A 20,248-nucleotide genomic window follows, 5' to 3' on the forward strand; every position below is an offset into this window, starting at 1 on the left:
ATACACATATATAAAATCTTGTGTAGGCTTTATTGATGATATCTCCACTAGGGTCAGGCATGCTCACCTAGAGTGGGACTTTGATGACTTACTGATATGGGCTTTACGTCTGGAGTAGGCTGCTTTGCCTTGTGCTCTGAGACACGCTGGTATGAGTGGGCCAAATGAGCTGCAGTGAGAAAAACAGGGATTATGGAAGCAGAAAACAAGAAACTTAGAAGGGGGATAGCTTCATTTTCTGGGTATCCATTATGATTTGAATGTTTGTGTCTTTCCAATATTCCTATGTTGAAACTTAATCCTCACTGTGATAGTATTAGGAGGTGGGGCCTTGCAGTTCTGATTAGTCCATGAATGGGATTAGTGCTTTTATAAAAATGGCTTAAGAATACTTCCTAGCCCCTTCCAGTATGTGATGATACAGAAGATACCGTATATGAGGAATGGGCTCTCAGTTTTATTGGGGTCTTGATTTTGGATTTCCCAGCCTTGAAAACTGTGAGCTATAAATTTCTGTTATTTAAAAATTATCCAGTCTAAGGAATTTTGTTATGCCAGCAAAAATGGACTAAGACAGTATTATTTTGCCACATGACAAATATGCGATGGGATTCATCCATTAATACAAAAAAGTGTTTAGTGGACACCCTCTGAGTAACAAACCACTATTCTGTATGTTGAGGGTATAGAGATAAAACAGGGATGCTGCCCTTCAGAAGCTCTTCGATTAGGATAGTATAATAAAGAAAAAAAATAAATGTAAGGAGAATGTATCACGTGATATCAATTATCTCCAGACCTCAGTCACTCAGCAAAAATGTATTTCTCATTCATGTAAAGTCTCTTGCGGACCCAGACTACTCACCAAGGCAGTTGTCCTTCATAGCTCGTCACTCCAGACTCTTTTGATCTTATGGTAGCACCACATCAAATGTGTTTGTTTCCATGATCTCTTCTGCATAGAGGACCTTGCATTAGACCTTAAATTTTCCAGAAAGAAAGGGACACAATACTTCTTCCCACAACTTGAACCAGCCACATTGCTCCTTTATACTTTATGTGAGCAAGGGAGTGGTAGTACAATCTACTTAGGTTCCTAGAAGTGGGAGAGAGCTGGATTTTGCAACATTTGTAACCTAACACAGGTAATGGTAAACCTAGTGAGAGAACCCAACATGAGTGAATACTAGGGATCTCTAAGTGCCCTCTCTAAATTATGTTGCTTTGGGAATCTGGTGTAATTTGCAGTGCTACCTAAAAAGATACTGTTATGGTTTAACTATGAGATGTCCCCCAAAAAGCTCATGTGTAAGATAATGCAAGAAGGTTTAGAGGTGAAATGATTTGGGTTATAAGAGTCTAAACCCAATGGGAGAATTAATCCTCTGATAGAAATTAAATATGTGGTAACTCAAGGCAGGTAGGGTGTGACTGGAGGAGGTAGCTCTTGGGGGCCATTCCCTTGGGGTATATATTTTATCTCTGTTGATGAATTCTCTCTCTCTGCTTTCTAGTTCCATGTCCCTAGATGCTTTCCTCCACCATACTGCCTTGCCATGGGCACTGGAAATGGAGTCAGCTCTCTATAGATTAAGAGCTCTGAAACCATGAGCCCCCAAATAAATTTTTGCTCCTTAAAATTGTTCGTGTCAGATCTTTTGATCATAGTAGCATAAAATCTGACTAAAACAGAAGAAATTAATACTGAGAAGTGGGGTTGTTGCTGTACTAACCTGAACAAGGTTTGGGGGATTTTTGGAATTTGTGGGAGGAATTTTAGAAAGTTTAGCAATGCAAGCTGGAAAAGTTTCAGATTGTTATAAGTGGACTTGAAGAGGGAATTCTGGTGAGAGCTCAGAAGACTAGACTGTAGGCTATTCATGTTATGTTCCAGCTGAAAAGTTGTCTATATTTTGCCCAAGTCCTGAGATTTCTGTGAGACTGAATTTATTTATTTATTTATTTTCCTTTAATTTTTATTGTTGGCTGTTCAAAACATTACATAGTTCTTGACATATCATATTTCACACTTTGATTCAAGTGGGTTATGAACTCCCATTTTTACCCCGTATATAGATTGCAGCATCACATCGGTTACACATCCACTGTTTTACATATTGCTATGCTAGTGTGTGAGACTGAATTTAAAGATGATGGACTATTAATCTGGCAGAAGAAATTTCTAGGCGGCATAATATTCAGGCAACGGTGTGGATATTACTGGCAAATTTCAGCCAAGTTTATTGTGATAATCAGGAGCAGAAAGATTTGAAAATCTTGCATTTTGGCCAGAAAACTGTGAATAAAACTGGGGCTAATGAAGATGTAATGAATGTTAAAGACATTACAGTCACTAAAGAAATGGTAAAAACTTTATCCAGAAACAATAGGACAAAATGGCTTGAGGAAATCTAGGAAATGGGCAAGCCACATCTATCTCAGTTTCAAGGGTATAAAAGTAAAAATTTCTTTGAGCCCAGTGGGGTACCCTACTTGCATGGGTAGGGGTAAGAATTTGTTTCACCAAGTGCATCCACCAAGGCATTCAGAGACTGCTGCTGTAGTTTCTGGAGGCTTGGCTACTGCTCAACACAGCAAAAGACCCTGGCATCAACCATGAGGTGCTGGTTCTGCAGGATTATAGGATGCTGGAGTTAGGGGGTCATGGAGGCTTCCACCAAGATTTCAAAGGGAGGCCTGGGAGGCCAGGCAAAGTGCAATGGGGAGGATTGCCTATGGGCTGCCCCTGAGAGGGCATTGCATGGAGATGAGAGAAAGAAGCCAAAGCTGCTGGAGACCCCTGAGATTATGAAATGACAGTAATGTGGGAAGTCTGCTGAGGAAAACTGCAGGAATCAAGCAGAAACAAGCCAACAAAGAGGCCAGGTAGGTTGCAACCAACAAGGTCACAGGGGCAGAGCTACACAAGCCTTTTGGAGAGTACATCATTATCTCCTGTGCTCCAAATAGCACACATGGGACTAGAGGACTTGTTTGCCCAGATGTATTTCAGTCTTACTTTGGTCCTATCCCAACTTTCTATGCCCCTATTTTTTCATTTTGTAATGAAAATGTTTACTCTATGCCTTTATATATTGGATATTTGCAATTTGCTTTTTTTAAAATTTTTTATTGTTGGTTGTTCAAAACATTACATAGTTCTTGATATATCATATTTCACACTTTGATTCAAGTGGGTTATGAACTCCTATTTTTACCCCATATACAGATTGCAGAATCTTTTGATTTTTACAGGAGTGCACAATGAGAGATTGCCTTGAGTATCACAGGCTACTTTGGACTTGGACTTTAGGACAGTTCTAAAACTGTTAAGACTATGGGGACTCTAGGAATGGACTGAATGTGTTTTGCATTATGAAATGGCCTTGAATTTTAGGTGGCCAGGGATGAGCTGTTATGGTTTAGATATGAGGTTTCCCCCTTGGCCTCTGAGGAATGGAATCAGCCATCAATGGTCTGAGAACTCAGAAACTGCAAGCCCCCAAATAAACTTTTCCTCCTTAAAATTATTCTTGTCAGGTATTTTTTTTTCAAGGCAAGAAAAACAACTGACTAAAATAGAAACCTACTTTATGCCTGTATCTAGCATGTTCTCTGTGAAGTACAGGACAGGTGAGAAGTTCTTGAGGGGTTTTTCCTATGAGTGTGTGAAACATCTTTTCTCAGAAATAGCAAGTATTCTCTCCGATCTAAGGCAACACTCTTTCATGATATTCTGCTTTTTTTTTACTTTATTTTGCTCAGATGCCGTGACTGAAGTGAAGACTGACATCTATGTGACCAGTTTTGGCCCTGTGTCTGACACGGACATGGTAAGTTTACTTCCTAGGAAGATAAAAATGAAAAATGATGCAATAGGTTTAAGAAAACAAATTGGTATTTTCTTACAGCAGGGCCTTGTAGCTGTGTTCTGAGGAGAAATCTTGTTTCACATGAATTTTGTACCCTCACTAGTCTAGGTTTAGCCAAATCCATCTTTCCCCTGCTATCCTTAACCATTCATAAATAAAAGTACAGACCCACAGCAGGCGAATCCTTGTCTTCTTCCACAAAATACCCTTAAAAACTTGGCGTGGCTCCCTATCTGCAATCAAATTTTCTCCACCCTTTCCCTTTATACTTTACCAACACCATACATATACTGCTACAAATAGATAATGTGAGGAGAGCATTTTGGTAGGGATCCTTGCATAAGCAGCCAACAGTGTCATCCAAGAAGTCTGTTCTTTGCAACTGAGTTTAATTCACTGAGGTCATGAATTGACTGGAGTGATTCAAGGAGTTTGGAGAAAGAGTCTAAACCACTACTGGATACTGATCCTTCTATATATGTAGGCAGGATGACACCTTTGGGATAGACTTAAAGAATATGGCAGGACATAGCAGAGTTAGCAAGGAGATGATCATGAGCCATCTGCAAGAAAAGTGCTTCTTCTCCCATCATTCTCTCTTGCTGCAAAAGCAAAGAATATTGTGAGGCATCAAGGTGAGACATTTCATACTAATAGGCCACACATCAGTACCTACTGATATCAGATATTTGATCAAATCATCATATAAACAAAGAAGCAATTATCTCCTCTGTATGCCTGGCAGTTATTAGATGCTAAATGTTTTGAGAATAAAAAATTTAATATCTGGGAAAGTATGTTTTCTCTCTCTCTCTCTCTCTCTCTCTCTCTCTCTCTCTCTATATATATATATATATATATATATATATATATATACATACATACACTGTATTAAGAGGGGAGAGGGCTTCTTTTGACCTAATGAGTAAATACAAGCATTTGAATAGGGAAGTGGTAGAGTTTTTCCTGTAGGTAATGCAGAGCCACTAAAGAGATTTGAGTAGGATTGTGAAAATATAATAATATTGTTTTAGAATGACTTATGTAGTGGTCTATATAGAATGGACTGCAAGGAGGAAAATGCGGCTGAAAGCAAATTTAGACATACTGACATACTCATCCATTAGGAGTGAAGTCTAGGAGTCAGAAAAGAAGATTAGTTCTCAGGAAGGGAAGCTATTAATATGTATATATTTCTGATCTGGAATGTCTCCTGAAAAGCTCATGCTTTGGAAACATGGTTCCCAATACAGCAAGGCTCAGAGTTCTAGGCAATTATTATCAGTGAGTTAATCCCCTTGATGAATTAATAATTTGAATGAACTGCAGGGTGATAACTGTAGGCAAATGGAGCATGCCTTAAGGAAGTAGATCATTGAGGGAGGACGCCCTTGGCGATTATGTTTTGTCCCCTCCTCTCTTTTTCTCTGCCTCTCTCTATTGTCTGTCTTGTTTTTCCACTGCATCGACCCTGGTTGCCATGATCTGAGCATGATCTGAGCAGTTTTACTCTACCACATCATTTTCACCATGATGTTCTACCTCACTTCAGTCCCCAAAGCAATGGAGTTGGCCAACCATGGAATTAATCTCTGAAATCATGAGCCAAAGTAAACTTTTCTTTCTCAAAGTTACTCTTATCAAGTATTTTGGTTATGGGGATGAAAAGCTAATACAGTATGTGAGTGGTTAAGGGTAAAGTAGACTCCCTGTGAACTCCTTGACAGCAAATGCTGAGTCTTCATGGTTTCCCAGGCACTTATATCACTTGACACTTAAGGAGAGCTCAGTAAATGGTATGATCAATGAATGAGGATTCAAAAAGATGATTATCTCTTAGGGAAAGCAAGGAGGCCCATATGTCTAGATTGCCCCCTCTCAACCTGTTATCTAGCTTCAGACTCAGGAATGCATTAAAGTTGTAGCCAGTTGGCCATTCAAGAAGTACTCTTTAGGAACTCAACTCTACATTAAAGGATGCTAGTGGGCTGGGGCTGTAGCTCAGTGATAAAACACTTGCCTTTCATGTATGAGGCACTGGGTTCAATCCTCAGAACCACATAAAATTAAATAAATAAAGATATTATGTCCATCTACAACCAAAAAATATTTTTTAAAAAGGACATTAGGGAAACCAATATTCAGAGAGTTCATAGGCCATCAGGAACAACTGATTCACCATGGATATGCACCCCTTTTTTTAACTGCTGCGAATTGATTATGAATTAGGATTTTTATTAAACATTACCAAAAACTCCTCTTTTAAAACACACACATTCATACAAATACTCTTATTCTCACTCATGTGCCAATATCCGCAAATACATTCAGACAAATATATACCACAGGCTGGGGTTGTGGTTCAGTGGCAGAGCACTTGCCTAGTATGTGTGAGGTACTGGGTTTCATCCTCAGTACACATAAAAATAAATAAAATAAAGGTTAATTGACAACTAAAAAAGTTATAAAATGTATACCACAAATACATACAGAATAAACACCACCAACACACTCTAAGACATTCTGTAAGCATACACATGAAAATAGGCATCTAAATCTAGTGATACCAGTGAAGCACATCTGAAGTTCTTCTCCCTCCTCCTCTTCCACCCATGGATGTGATAGGCCCTGGAGACATTTCTAATAATCCAGATTTTCTCTCTCTTTTGGAGTTTTATGTTTCACTTCTTTGTTTTTCTTCATCGCGATTAAGCCAAAGTAAGAGGATGGTTCTTTCCCTCTTAGGGCTGGCTAGGTTCTTGATTTGTTTCTAGTCAAACAGAGAGTTTTGGGCCAAAATATTTTCCTAAAGAAATAGAAGTAGTATTTTGTTCACAAAGAAGGAAACTTGTAGTGCCAGTTTCAGCACTGATTCATCACCAACCATAATCTTTTGCACCCATAGCATTCATTGACCGAACACTGGCTTCCTTCCCACAGGTACAGCTTCTTAATTTGACAGAAAGCACCTTAAAATTATGGGCCATGTCTATTTTGTTCATCTTAATACCATAACTGCCAAACTCAAAGATGATTTTGAACCTGGTTGAAATCAGAATTTGATAGGCATCATGAATGTAAAGGTTGTGTTAACCATTTGCAAACAATGGAGTTAGACACTGAAGCAAGACATAGATCCTCAGTAGTAATATCAATTCTGTGTCCATGACCTCCCAGGAGAGCGAGAGAACAGAGATATGACCCCAAGGCTACAAAGAGTTTAGTGCAAATGCACCTTCATTGACACTTCTCTCTCAAATTGGGTTTGTCCACCCTTAGCAGTGAAGTCTGGCTCTTGGCAAGTGGAGATATTTTTCATGGTCTCCCAAGATCCTTTGAATTAGAATGTGAAGAGTGGGAAACAGACTGAGGAATAGTATTTTGTGCTCATAGCCAATGATTGGAATGAAAGGTAGAAACAACAGATGACAAAATAAAATGTGTGCTCTTCTGATCCAAACCAGCTTCTTTCTTAGCTTCCATCCTAGCTGTCAATATTCTGAGTCCCAGGCACTGTTCCACATTTTCTCCTGATCCTTGGACAAACAGGAGGTACAGGGACCCAGGATCCTGGGTTATATATTCAACAGATACCAATAAAACTAGTGAAAAATATAGAGGACAAAGAGGAATCATGTTAGGAGACTCAGGGAGAGAAAAAGTAGGAAATTTAAAATGCCAATTCTAGGTAGTTTAAACTTACCTTCTCCTCAAGGATATTTAACTATTTAGATCCTACTAAGATAAAAACTGCTAGCTATAACTTATCAACAGAGAAAATTCCTAGGGTATATAATGGACAACCAACTATTGATATAAGGAGATAAGACAATATAAGAACTAACCATCTAGCTTAATGAGAAAAATGAAATGGAAACTTGGGAAATGAGAATCCATAAAAGACATTATAGTCATAATTCTTGAAAACACATTCAGGTAACATACATTCTGGTCTGGCAACTATATTTGGAAATCATGTGAAGTTAGCAAAATAGCCTAACACTGTACAAGAGAAAATCGTGTATATTACAAAAAAAAAAAAAAAAAAGTAGCACACAGATCTCTCTCCTGATGGTGGTTGAATGACAATTAGTGTACTTGTTTTACTCCCTAACGCAAAACGAGTGGCTATATTCTTTTCAAGTCTCCTTTAATGGCAGTCTGAGGCCAAGAATGGATTGGTCTATTTTGAAAACCTCTTGGGCTGTCAATTTTCTCTTATTTCATAGCATACTGTATTTCCAGATTCTGTAGAGGAAGGGATCCATAGCTGCTGCTTTTCTTCTTAGGAGACCTGTAATCTCTGGAATACTTTTATGGGATCTCTGGGATACTTTTATGTAATGTAGATAGAGAACACGTAACACCAATATGACTATTTCAAGGGCTACATACACCTGAAAGAGTGATGTGGATTCATGACTCCTCAAAATAGATAATCATGGAAACAAGACAAATTAGCTGAGGGGAAAGGGAAGATCAAAATAAGAGAGTTCTGCAAAATAAGAAAACAACAAAGCCTTCACTGTAATGCTAATGTTAATGCACTTTGGTCTAATGTTAAGTACCTTGGTCCTCACACTCTGCTAAAAATGAATGAGCCTCTCAAACTTTTTCTGAGACTTTCTTTGATATATAGAATATTGTTGGAGACTGGAAGTCATTCAAGTTCCAACATCAAGATAGAAATGGTTCCTCACAAGCTAAGTGTCATCAGTGCCTTGTATAGGAAATGTATTAAGTGCCTTTCCCAAGAGGCAGACTTAGGCTTATTATCTGGAAGATTTGATTTAAATGCCTCACAAAACAACAGAATCCATTTGTCGATTTGGAGGCAATCAACCTTGGAGAGTATACAAGGGCTCAATTTGCAAGGAAGGAATTGATTGCATTTTTAGAATGGTTAGGTCAAAATCTGATTGCTTTTGGCCAAAGGTCACAGATTGCTTATGGAGTAAATAATCATGATGTGATTTTCCCCAGTATTTTTTACTCTTTAGAGAATAAAATATAAAAAATACATACCTATCAACCAACTTTTAAAAAGATTAAATAGATTAGAGTGCATATTCTTTAAAAATGTACCACATTTCTTTTTTTTTTTTTGAAAAATAACCTTTAAAGAAACAGGTGGCATCCCTGTGAATCTTACCTTGATTCCATTCTCCTTTCTCTTTCCCTCTTCAAAGATAATTATGATCATGAATTTGCATTTTTCTTTTTGGTGTTATATATGTGCTTCAGACTAATTACTGATTTTAGAGTTTTTAACCTTTTGTGTAAAATGCATTACACCCCATGAATCATTTTACAACTTATTATTCAACCCTGTATTAAAAACTATTATTTTTGATAAGCTTAATGTAACTTATTTATTTTAACTATTAAAAATTATTACATTATATTTTTTATAACGCATCCATTTTCCTGTTAATGTGCACTTAAGGTGTTTACAGTTTTTTGCTACTTTAGAAACAATGATTCAACAAACATTCTTGTGTATATCTTCAAGTGATAATATTTGAATTTTTGTAGAGTGTGTATTTACAGATAAAATTTTTTTGATTCATAAAGTTTGCATAATTTAACATTTTTTCAGATATGGACAGATATTTTTGTAATGGGTTATATCAATTTATAATCCCACTAGCAGTGTATTAGAGCTTCATTTGTCTACACTTTGCTAACATTGCATATTGTTGCCATTTATTTTTGACATTTTGATATGTATGAAGTGATATCTAATTGATATATTTGCATTTTCCTGGTTACCTTTGAGGTTAAGCATTTTGGGTTGTGTGTGCGTTTAGTGGCAGTGTTACTAATGAAGAGATGCCTTTCCTCTCCACAGAGCTGGAAACTCAACACACTTTTGAATTGAAGTTTCCTGTGAGAGGTGTGTGTGTGTGTGTGTGTGTGTGTGTGAGAGAGAGAGAGAGAGAGAGAGAGAGAGAGAGAGAGAGAGAGAGAAACTGATTGAACAATTTTTGGTACCTAGGTTTGTAGACTGATTGTAGCTTCAAGAAATGTTAGATATTTGGGTTTTGACAATTTGAAAAGATGGGAATAATATATGATTAAAATAATATTGGAAAATTTACAAGATTTCTTAGAAAGGCTAAATGACAACAGTAAACAGTAATGAATATGACATATCTACTATATTTTGCATTCCTAGTTTTCTAAGAAGTGTATCTGTATGTGTGTTCACTTATGAGTGTATTTGAAATTTTCCAATTCCTATTTTGGCCCCTATTAAGATATTGCATTATTTCCCCCTCTAAACTGTCAATGTGGTTAATTATATTAGTAGATTTCCTCATATCAGGGCAACTTTACATTCCTAGGACAAATCTAACTTACTAATGTTATTTTATTTTTTATATATCTCTTATTTGGTTTTACTGTTATTGTATTCATAACCTCTATATTTGTTTATAGATGTTCCCAAATTTAAGCACTTATCACTACCTACACTGCTACTTCTCTGATCCAAGCTACCATCTCTTCTGGCATGTCCAGCTGGAAAAAGTCCCTAACTGATTTTCCCATCTCTACTCTATTTTAGTTATTATTTTAATTTTACTTCGGGGTACAATGTGATAATTCAGTATATGTATACAATATACAATGTGTGATGCTTATCAGTTCTACTCTTATTTCCCTACAATCTATTTTCCACAGGCTATCAGTAAGCCTTTACACACACAACTGGCTCTATGTATCCATGGACTGTATTCCCAAATTCAGCCAAATGCTGAGTGTGAAAATATTTTAAAAATTTTTGCACATTCACTAAACACATACAGTTTTTTTCTTTTTATTATTCCCTAAACAATGCAGTATAACAATTTGTATAGCATTTACATTGTATTAGGCATTATACATAATCTGGAGATGATTTAAAGCATAGAGTAAGTTGTATGTATGTTATATGCAAACACTATAAGGGATTTGACATCCTCAAATTTTGGTATCTTCAGGGGTTCATGGAACCAGTCCATCTTGGATTTGAGGGACCAAAGTAGATAAGGTAGTTATAGAAACTCTTGTGCTCATCACCTGGTACAAAAAATCATTAACTATTTTTTCTAATTTTACTATTATATATCACCACCCTTTCCATTACTATTCCTCCCTTGTCCGTTTTTCTTGATAAATTTGTCAGAAGGTTTTTAAAAGTATTGTTAGTGTTTTCAAAGTATCTTGTTTTTACCTTTTTTCATCATCTGTATTATTTCTTTTTTTCTGGTTCATTAATTTTTGCTCTTATCTGGATCATCCTTTTTACTGTTCTTGAAAATACTTGGTAGGGACTGGGGATATAGCTCAGTTGGTAGAGTCCTTGCCTTGCATGCATAAGGCCCTTGGTTCAATCCCCAGCACCCCCCTCCAAAAAAAAAAAAAAAAAAGAAAGGGAGAAAATACTTGATGTTCCTGCTCTCCCTTGTTTCTTGACATTTTTGTAGTATGTCTTTCAATTTTAACTTGTGAAAATTTTGTTATTAATTCCTAATTTCATGCCTCATATTGAATAAAAATAGTCTCTAGGGTCTGACATATTTATTGAGATTGGCCTTATGGTTTAGCACATTGCCATTTTTCTTTTTTGGCAAAAATTTTATGTGTTTTACTGGGTATTTAATCAGTAAGTCTATGTGCGTTCTTTGGCTCATGCTTGTCAGTTAAGGTTCTTGATTTTATTCAATTTTCGATCTCATTTATCTTTCACTTGTTCAGAATCTATGGTTTGTTGATTTGTCCATGTAATTCAAGTTTTGTCTTATTTATTTTGATTACATGGTATTAATGCATTCAAAGATAGAGTTGTTATATTTTCTACTTGAAATACTCCAGCTAATGTCATTATATTTCATCCCCTCAAAAATGTCCTACAGTCTGTTCTACCTCTATTTTAATTAAGATTAACCAATGTATGATTTCAATCTGTCCATTTTTATGTCTTGTTTGTACAGAATGTAAGTACATTGTTTATAATATTTCCATTTTATTTACAGTAGTTTATTTATATTATATGATTTTGTGTATTATTCCTCCCAATTTTTCTATGATTTTTTTTCTTATCTTGGCTTCTATAAGATTGAAGCATTTTCTACATTTCCCTTTGTTTCCTCTGTTGTTTTGTGTTTTATATTCTACTTATATTATATTCTTGAGTGATTATCTTATATAATAACATGCATATGTGACCTAAAGTCTAATGGTACTGAATATTTTCACTCTTCTCTCAAATTCAATAATGTATTAAATTACATGTTCTTACTCCATCCTTTCATTTGGTTTAATTAGTTTTGCTCTGCCTTAGTTTAATAGCCTTTATTACTATTTGTAAATAGCCAGTATTTGTTTAGTTTACCCAAAACATCATCAATACTTATACTTGCTTTTCCTTGTGGCATATTCCTTTTGCTCGATTTTCAAGGATAAAAAGGCTTTCTCCTCTCTCCTCAATCTTCTGTTTTGAGACATTCAGAAATTCTTTTAGTAGCTCTTTTCATAAGGCTTCATTCCACAATTTACTTATTCAAAAAGTGTGTATAGAGAATCTACCTTATAGCAGTCAGAGTTCTAGGTGCTGAGGGTATAGCAGCAAATAGAGTAAAGACCCTACTTTTATGGGACTTCCAGGCTGTTGGCATGAAAGACATAATAAATAAAGATATATTTCATGAGTTCTATGAAGAAGAAATGTAGCACATGATAAGGGGAACAGAAATTACTATTTATGATAGAATGGTCAAGGAATGCCTTTCTGATGTGACTTTTGAATTAAACCTGAAGGCAGTAATTGACCCAGCCATGAGAAAATCTGAGGTAAGAATGAGGACCAGTTAGTAGTAGATTCTCTGTCTTGTTTTGTTTATCTAAAATTAGCTTCAGGCTGGGGATGTGGCTCAAGCAGTAACGTGCTCGCCTGGCATGCGCGGGGCGCTGGGTTCGATCCTCAGCACCACATACAAATAAAGATGCTGTGTCCACCAAAAACTGAAAAATAAATATTAAAAAATTCTCTCTCTCTCTCTCTCTCTCTCTCTCTCTCTTTAAAAAAATAAAATAAAATTAGCTTCTTGTTCATCTTGCTCTTAAAATACAGTCTAGTTGACTATAGCATTCTGAGTTAACCATTATTTTTCTTTTAGCATTTCAAGATGTATTTTTGATGTCTTTTGACTTCTATTATTGCTTTTTTAAAAATATTTTTTGTTGAGGGACCTTTATTTTATTTATTTATATGTAATGCTGAGAATTTAACCCAGTGCCTCACACATGCTAGGCAAGCACTCTTCCCCTGAGCTACAACCTGAGCCCCTCTATTATTCCTTTTAAGAAAACTTCTATCAATCAAAATTATATTATCTTGTAGGTTAGATGTCATTTATATTTTGTTTTGAAGTTCACCACTTTAATATTCTTAAATCTGCTATATGCTTGCTTGGCTTGGATCTGCTTTAATTTATTGAGCTCATGGTTTCAAAGCTAAGGATCCATATATTTCAACAATTATGAGACAACTCATCCATTAGTACTTTGAATATTGTTCCTCTTCTATTTTCTCTATTTCACATTTAGAATCTTAATAGACATATGCTGAACCTTTTCTTTTTGTCCTCTATAAAAGAATAAGAGGTTTTTCTCTCTTTCATATTTTTATCATTTATCTGTCTGAAATATAAACTGAGCAATTTTTCCTCATATGTATCTTCCAGTTCATTAGTCTCTCTTCAGTAATATCTAATCTACTTTATATGACACACTCATTAAGCTTTAATTTCCAAAGACTATTTCTCTTTTACAAAAGGTCAGCTTCAAATAGACCTTTTTAAAATCAGATTTTTCTTTCTTACCTTTCCCCATAACCTTTATAATTTTAATTGTACTTTTTTCATAATCTCTATTTGATAATTATGTTATATGAAGTACTTGGAGGGAGTCTAATTTTGTTATATGTTGTATCGTCTGACTCTTGCTCATGATCATTTTCTTTGGTGTTTTGTTATTGTGGGCTGTGAATTTATTTTCAGTTACTTGTGGTTATGTCCCTCCAGAGTGTTTTTGTGTTTGCTTCTGTAAGTTAATCTTGTAGTATATCCAGCCTGAAACCAATTTTTATGTTAATTTCTCAGTTTGAAAACCTCAGATCAAGCAGATAGTGTACATTTGAATATCATACCACAAAAGATGAGGTTGGAAGTTGCTAAATTTGATAAAAAAAAAAGGCTTTCCCCTCTCTCCTCAACCTTCTATTTTGAGTGTTTGTGTTGTGGGTTGGTTTTGTCTAATTAATTTTATCTAGTTCACCCTTTTGCTGAGGTTGGAACCTTTCAGGATCTTTGCTTTATATGGGAGTCTAATTCCAGTTTCTCATTTGGCAGAGTCCTAGTTTACACCCATTGCCCTGGTTATTTATAAAATCTCCTCTTGTTCTCAAAAATAGTCCTATTGAGACAATAAATTATATGATTTTTAGATTCTTAAGCAAGGATATACTTGGTATGCTAGTAGAATAAAAAGCCAAATTGGTTAATTTGTGGAGAAGGAGTGAAGGATATCTCAAAGAGGAAGACAAGGGCCAGTATATGTCAGGGAAGATAATCAAGATATGATCAGAAGTCATTAGGGTGTTTTAAACTAAAGAATTTTAATAAATTTCTGGTAGCTTTTTTTTTTCAAACTGACCTCCTGCAGTAATCCCCTGTGTTTTGTGGTTAATCAAGAATTTGGGCAAAATTTGCATTCAGATTTTGAGACTCTACTTCTCAGTGGTTCTCTGGCTTACAGAAACTCTCCAAGCATTTTAGCACATCCTTTAGTCCTGAACATTTCCTCTGATACATAAAAATAATAAGTTTTCAGACTTCTGCAACGTGAATAGTGATGGATTGAGGAATTTCTTCAGCCTAAAAAAACAGCAAACTCACAAGCAACATCCAATACAGTTCTTTTATTTAGTGGACTACTACTCAATTATTTGTGCCTGATTTTTCTGGGTCCCATAGTTGCCTCTATTTGTATGTAGTATGGTGGTCAGCTGGGACTTGAAGCAGAGAATATACTGAGATTTGGATGCCCATCATTTCAGTGATTTTCTTGCTTCTAGTACTCTCATCCCTAATATTCCAGATTTCCTGCCACCTTGAGTTAGGAAGGCTATTTGTCATACATGTCAGAGGAGTGCTAGGCTTGGGGTATTACCTACAGGAAAGAAAAATTACTAATTTACAATTTGAACCCATGGCTATTACCATCTTCCAAGTATATACTCATTTTTGTCTGTCTGCTTTCAATCATTCCCCATTGCTTTCACGTAATATACAGTTGTTGTTCAGATTTAATCATTGATAGCAATGGAAGGATGTGCTCAAACAATTTTTTCTACTATTACCAAAACCTTGAACACTTATACTTGTTTTAACTTATATTTTGGTTAATAGGAAATTTGAACATTTTTCATTTTTGATAAGAATTTTTATCCATTTATTTAATTTTCTGTTCACTTACCCATTTTTCTATGTGTGCATTTATTTCTATTTTATTTATATATGAGATTTAATTGCCTATTGAAGATAAGGTTTTAACCCATCTGACATATTGTTACTTTGAGGCTTTGATGAAATATGTGTTAAAGTATAAAGTTTGTTTTTATGGTTATTGTTATATTGGCCTTAGATGTTTATATGGTATCTTTCTAGAGTAAAGACAAGGTTAGGAATTTCTTCTATTAAGACAAGAAAGTGCTTGCCTTTTCATAAGAAAAGTCTTGTAGTCAGCTTGTATGATGTGTAAAATAGTATTAGTACTGCTATTTCTAATAAAAGCCTCATCAGATATAGTATCACTATACTCACAATCCCTATGGCATTATTTTTCAGCCATAATCATTTACCTGACTTATCAGTAACCATTCAATAACCACTGTTAGTAGACTGCTGTTCTACATCAGAAGATGTAATTAATATTTGCTGAGGGCACTGCTGGTCCTCATCAAGACTCTTCTGAAAAAAAAAAATTCCTCTCTTTTCTGTCCCTAGGAGTACACCATTGATGTATTTTTTAGACAGACATGGCATGATGAGAGACTGAAATTTGATGGACCCATGAAGATCCTTCCACTGAACAATCTCCTGGCTAGTAAGATCTGGACTCCTGACACCTTCTTTCATAATGGCAAGAAATCAGTGGCTCATAATATGACCACACCGAACAAGCTGCTCAGACTGGTAGACAATGGAACCCTTCTCTATACAATGAGGTGAGAGAATGATTGCTCCTAATTAGAATATATTGTGGATAGGATTGGGGTTGTAAGCAGCACATTTTAGGGTATCCATAATTATTTCAAATTTACAGATTAGAAATGAATACACACATATGTATATATACATGCACACTTCTTAACATATTTGCTTGTATGCATACATACTCTGTATACACATATAAATGGGTAGTTGCACATATAAATAATCTGAGACAGAGATATATGTGTATTTTATAAATGTATGCATACTCAAAGACACATGTGAGCTAATATACAGGCACATTCATATTTAAAGACACTAAGTTTCACAAACTTACATATATATATATATATATATATATATATATATATATATATATATATATATATATATGAACATACTGATCATTAGAATATGCTAAGTTTGACTAGGGAAAAAATACCCTTATTAAACAGACTTGTGAAACTCAGATGAGATGATAGATATTTTCTGAAACATTATGTTTTATATATACAAATAAAAAATACTGCTATACTTATTTTATGTCACATTACCTGGGGATGCCAAAGAATTTTATATAAATGAAGTTTCCAAACACTTCAGATTGTAGCTTAGTGAAATCTTCATAAAAGATAAAATATGTTTTATACATTTTTAGCACCCAATGCATAGGAGCCATCACAATTTTATGTATTTCATGACTCATTATTGTCCTTAGAGTTACTGGATATTGAATTTTACTGTCAAAAGAATATCTTTGAGAACACTTGCAATACAATAAGATTTTTTGCTCCAATACTAAAAAAAAAAATTTGGTTTTTGTGTGTGCTTTTTATTCTTTTGCTAGCTCTTATGCTGTCATTTGTCACTCTTTGAAGCTTCCTCCCATATTAATGTGTGTTCATTTTGTGTAACTGAGTGAACCTTTATTGAATAGATAAATGCAATCATTCAGTGCAGTTTCTAGGGCTATTTTAAATTTATGGATTTATTATTTTGCACAATGAAACTCAATGCATGGCTGGTGAATATATGAATTATATCCCTCATTACTTCAAATTTGTTATTTACTTATGTTTTCCTACAAGAATTTGGGAGACAGGAAAATGGCTTAGGAACAAAGGATAAAAGATGAATACTTAAAAGTTGAATGAGAGAGGAAGAAATGAGAGAGTAGAGGAAAAATGGACATATGGTAGAGGAGAAATTCTAGAGAAAAGAAGAAAAATGGATATGAATTGGATAAAGAAGGAGAGGGGAAGGGAAGACTAATTATGTACATTTTCTCCAGATTTTATATATATTATGAATACATATTACATATGTATGTGTGTGAATATATATGACATATAACATGCATATAATATATAGAGAGAAGGAAGAGAGAGATATGAGGATAGAGAAAGAGAGAATGTGAGAAAGGAGAGAAAAGAGTAGAAAAGCTGAGAAGATAATGGAGAAGATGGAGGAAAATAAAGAGACTAAGTATTAGGATGCCATAAAAGGATGGGAAAACTTGATGAAGAGGATATAATATATGAGAAAAAAGAAGAAAAGACATAGAGGAGTAAGGGAAGAAACACTGAAGGAGATGAACAAAAGGGAAGGAAACATGGGTGCAAGAAAGACAAGTCTTAATTCAATTTGATCATTTAGCAAACATGTTTGACTTCCTAATACATACATGGCCCTGGACTAAGTTATGGGTATGCAAACATTAATTACAGATGGTCTCTGTCCTTTTGACCATCACAGTATAATAAGGTTGAAACAATAATTAGATAATCACAAATAATATTAACTAAAATGCTAAAGATATATATATACACACACACACACACACACAATTATTGGAAGAAAGAGGAGAGTTGTCTAATTTATTCTCCTGAGACAGGTTGAGAAAAGAGTCTTTTGGTTAGGCAGCACCTAGGTTCCTGGTTATTGGTATTAATTTTTATATTGTTACATATGCGGAATATAATCAAATATATTATAGGTAGGAGCAGAGGGTAGAGAGGATGGGTATTCTAGACAGAAAGCCAAGTGTACAATTGCAGTGAATGGAAGACATTTTAGATAAGAGAATGAGGTGGTGATTTTTTCTAATTTAATATATGACAATGTAGTTACTGTGTAAAAAATGTATGTGAAGATGAAAATTAGGGAAAATAGTTAGGAAATGGCCAAAATCATCTGGATAAGAAGTATTGAATTTCTATTTCAGATAAATAGATTGGAATGCACAAGGGATGATAAATTGAGGAAATAGGCAGTAAATACAGACCAAGGATCCAATCATAAAACACTACTATCATTAAGGCAGAGGGGGAAAATGAGGGACCTATAAAGGAGATCCAGAAGGACAAGTGAGGGAAATGTTAATAAAACAAATAGTGTGCTCTATCTTGAAAGGTAAGCATGGTGGTCAGTACTGCCACTTGGCAAATTGTCCCTATTCTCCTCCTTCTGGATACATGGTAGTATTATATTCCCCTTGTACCTTAAAGTTGGGCAGAAACAAATGACTCATTTGGGTTAATCAAATATGAGTGTAAATAAATGGCACATGTTAATTCTAAGGGACAGAGGAAGACTTTCAGAACCAGTGCATGATATGCCATGTTGCCTTTCCTCATCATAGTGATACACATTATTCCAGATGGTTTGGGATCCATCATTCTATGTTCCTGCTCCTGATTGAGGTTGACATAGAAGCAAGTTTCTCCCCAAATCTCAGATAAACAATGTGAATTAGAAATGAACTTTTGTTGCTTTAAGGCTCTGAGGTTTTAGAAATGCTTCTTATTGCATACTCATCTAACACATCGTGGCTGATATATCAAAGGTTCAAAGAGTTTCAAAAAGGTGAGAATGATCACACTGTATGAAAGGACATAAATGTTGAAAAGGAGGTGGGAAAGATAGGGCAGTAGAGAGATATGAATGGATATAATGTATGAAGAAGAATTTGGAGAGAATAGAGCAATGGTAGAGAATAGATGGAAGAGAGACATTCTTGTACTAAATGAGTAAATGGGAACAGATTGAAGAGGACCTAGGAGTTCACACAATTGTGGAAAGAATAGAACAGAGTAGTTGTAAACAGAAGAGAGATCATGGAAGGAGGTGGATGGATGGTTGAAACGATGAGGAAGAAATGTGGATGGATAAATCAAGAGAAAGCAAATGGAAGAGAACATAGAGAAGATACCAATGGGCAATAAAGAAACTGAACACATTAGAGATGGAGAATACTAGAGGAGGAATAATAGTGAATGAATAAAGAAAACAGGATAGAGGCAAAACTGAATAATGAAAGAGAAGATAGAAGATACATTTCGGTTCTGGAGTTTCCAGAAAGTGAGGAGAGGATTAGAATATTGAATTTTTAAAAAAAAAAATAAAATATTTTTTAGTTGTTGATAGACATTTATTTATTTGTATGCAGTGCTGAGAATCCAACCCAGTGCCTCACACACACCAGGCAAGTGTGCTACCACTGAGCCCCAGCCCCAGCCCCTAGAATATTGAAATTTGAAGAAAAAAAGATGAAGATTTAGATCAAGGAGGGCAGAGGATGAATGAAGCAGAGAAATTGATTAGTCACCTGAAAATAGAGTTGAATGAATATCAAGATGATAATCACTGAGCCCTCCATTTTAGTCTGAATTGGACAAGACACTGAGATTAGATGATCCGAGAATCTTTATGGAATGCCTTTGTACTTATTTTGAAGTACAGAATAGAGGATGTACAGAAGTACAGAAGCAAGACAAAACTATTGTTTGTCCTACACAGTAGAGAGTTCACCATGGATCTAGGAAGGTGACTCTGGAGGGCAATCTAGGCTCAAAACTGCAAGATAAAAGCTTGGCTCTTTTTATGGCCCCACAATTGATTCATCTAATGACCTTTAGCAACTCCTGGTCTTATTTCTCCAGTCCTTCATTCTGATAATGTTTGTAGCTGCCTTCTTAAACGCACATGACAAGCACAAATTGGATAAGGTCTGCAGGATGCTTAGAGTTTTTTGGAAAGTATTATTCTGCAGCATCCACATTATCTGGATTTTTATGGGAAAGCTACAGAAGGACAACTACCTAGAAAAATCTAGTGAAG

At 35.2% G+C, this 20,248-nt stretch overlaps 1 protein-coding gene across 3 annotated transcripts in view; it reads left to right on the forward strand.

The window, feature by feature from the left end:
- Window positions 1–20,248, forward strand: part of Gabra3 (gamma-aminobutyric acid type A receptor subunit alpha3) — a 236,062-nt gene that overhangs the window by 156,231 nt on the left and 59,583 nt on the right. For all 3 annotated transcript variants that reach the window (XM_058582576.1, XM_058582578.1, XM_046453413.2), the window contains 2 exons: window positions 3,766–3,833; window positions 15,923–16,143. In XM_058582576.1, the coding sequence (XP_058438559.1) occupies window positions 3,766–3,833; window positions 15,923–16,143 (289 nt within the window). The remainder of the gene's footprint in view (window positions 1–3,765; window positions 3,834–15,922; window positions 16,144–20,248) is intronic.

Source organism: Marmota monax, unplaced genomic scaffold, assembly GCF_021218885.2.
Source record: "Marmota monax isolate L192 unplaced genomic scaffold, Marmota_monax_Labrador192_F-V1.1 WCK01_AAM20220418_F8-fsc00142, whole genome shotgun sequence".
In the NCBI taxonomy this organism is placed as follows: Eukaryota; Metazoa; Chordata; class Mammalia; order Rodentia; family Sciuridae; genus Marmota; species Marmota monax.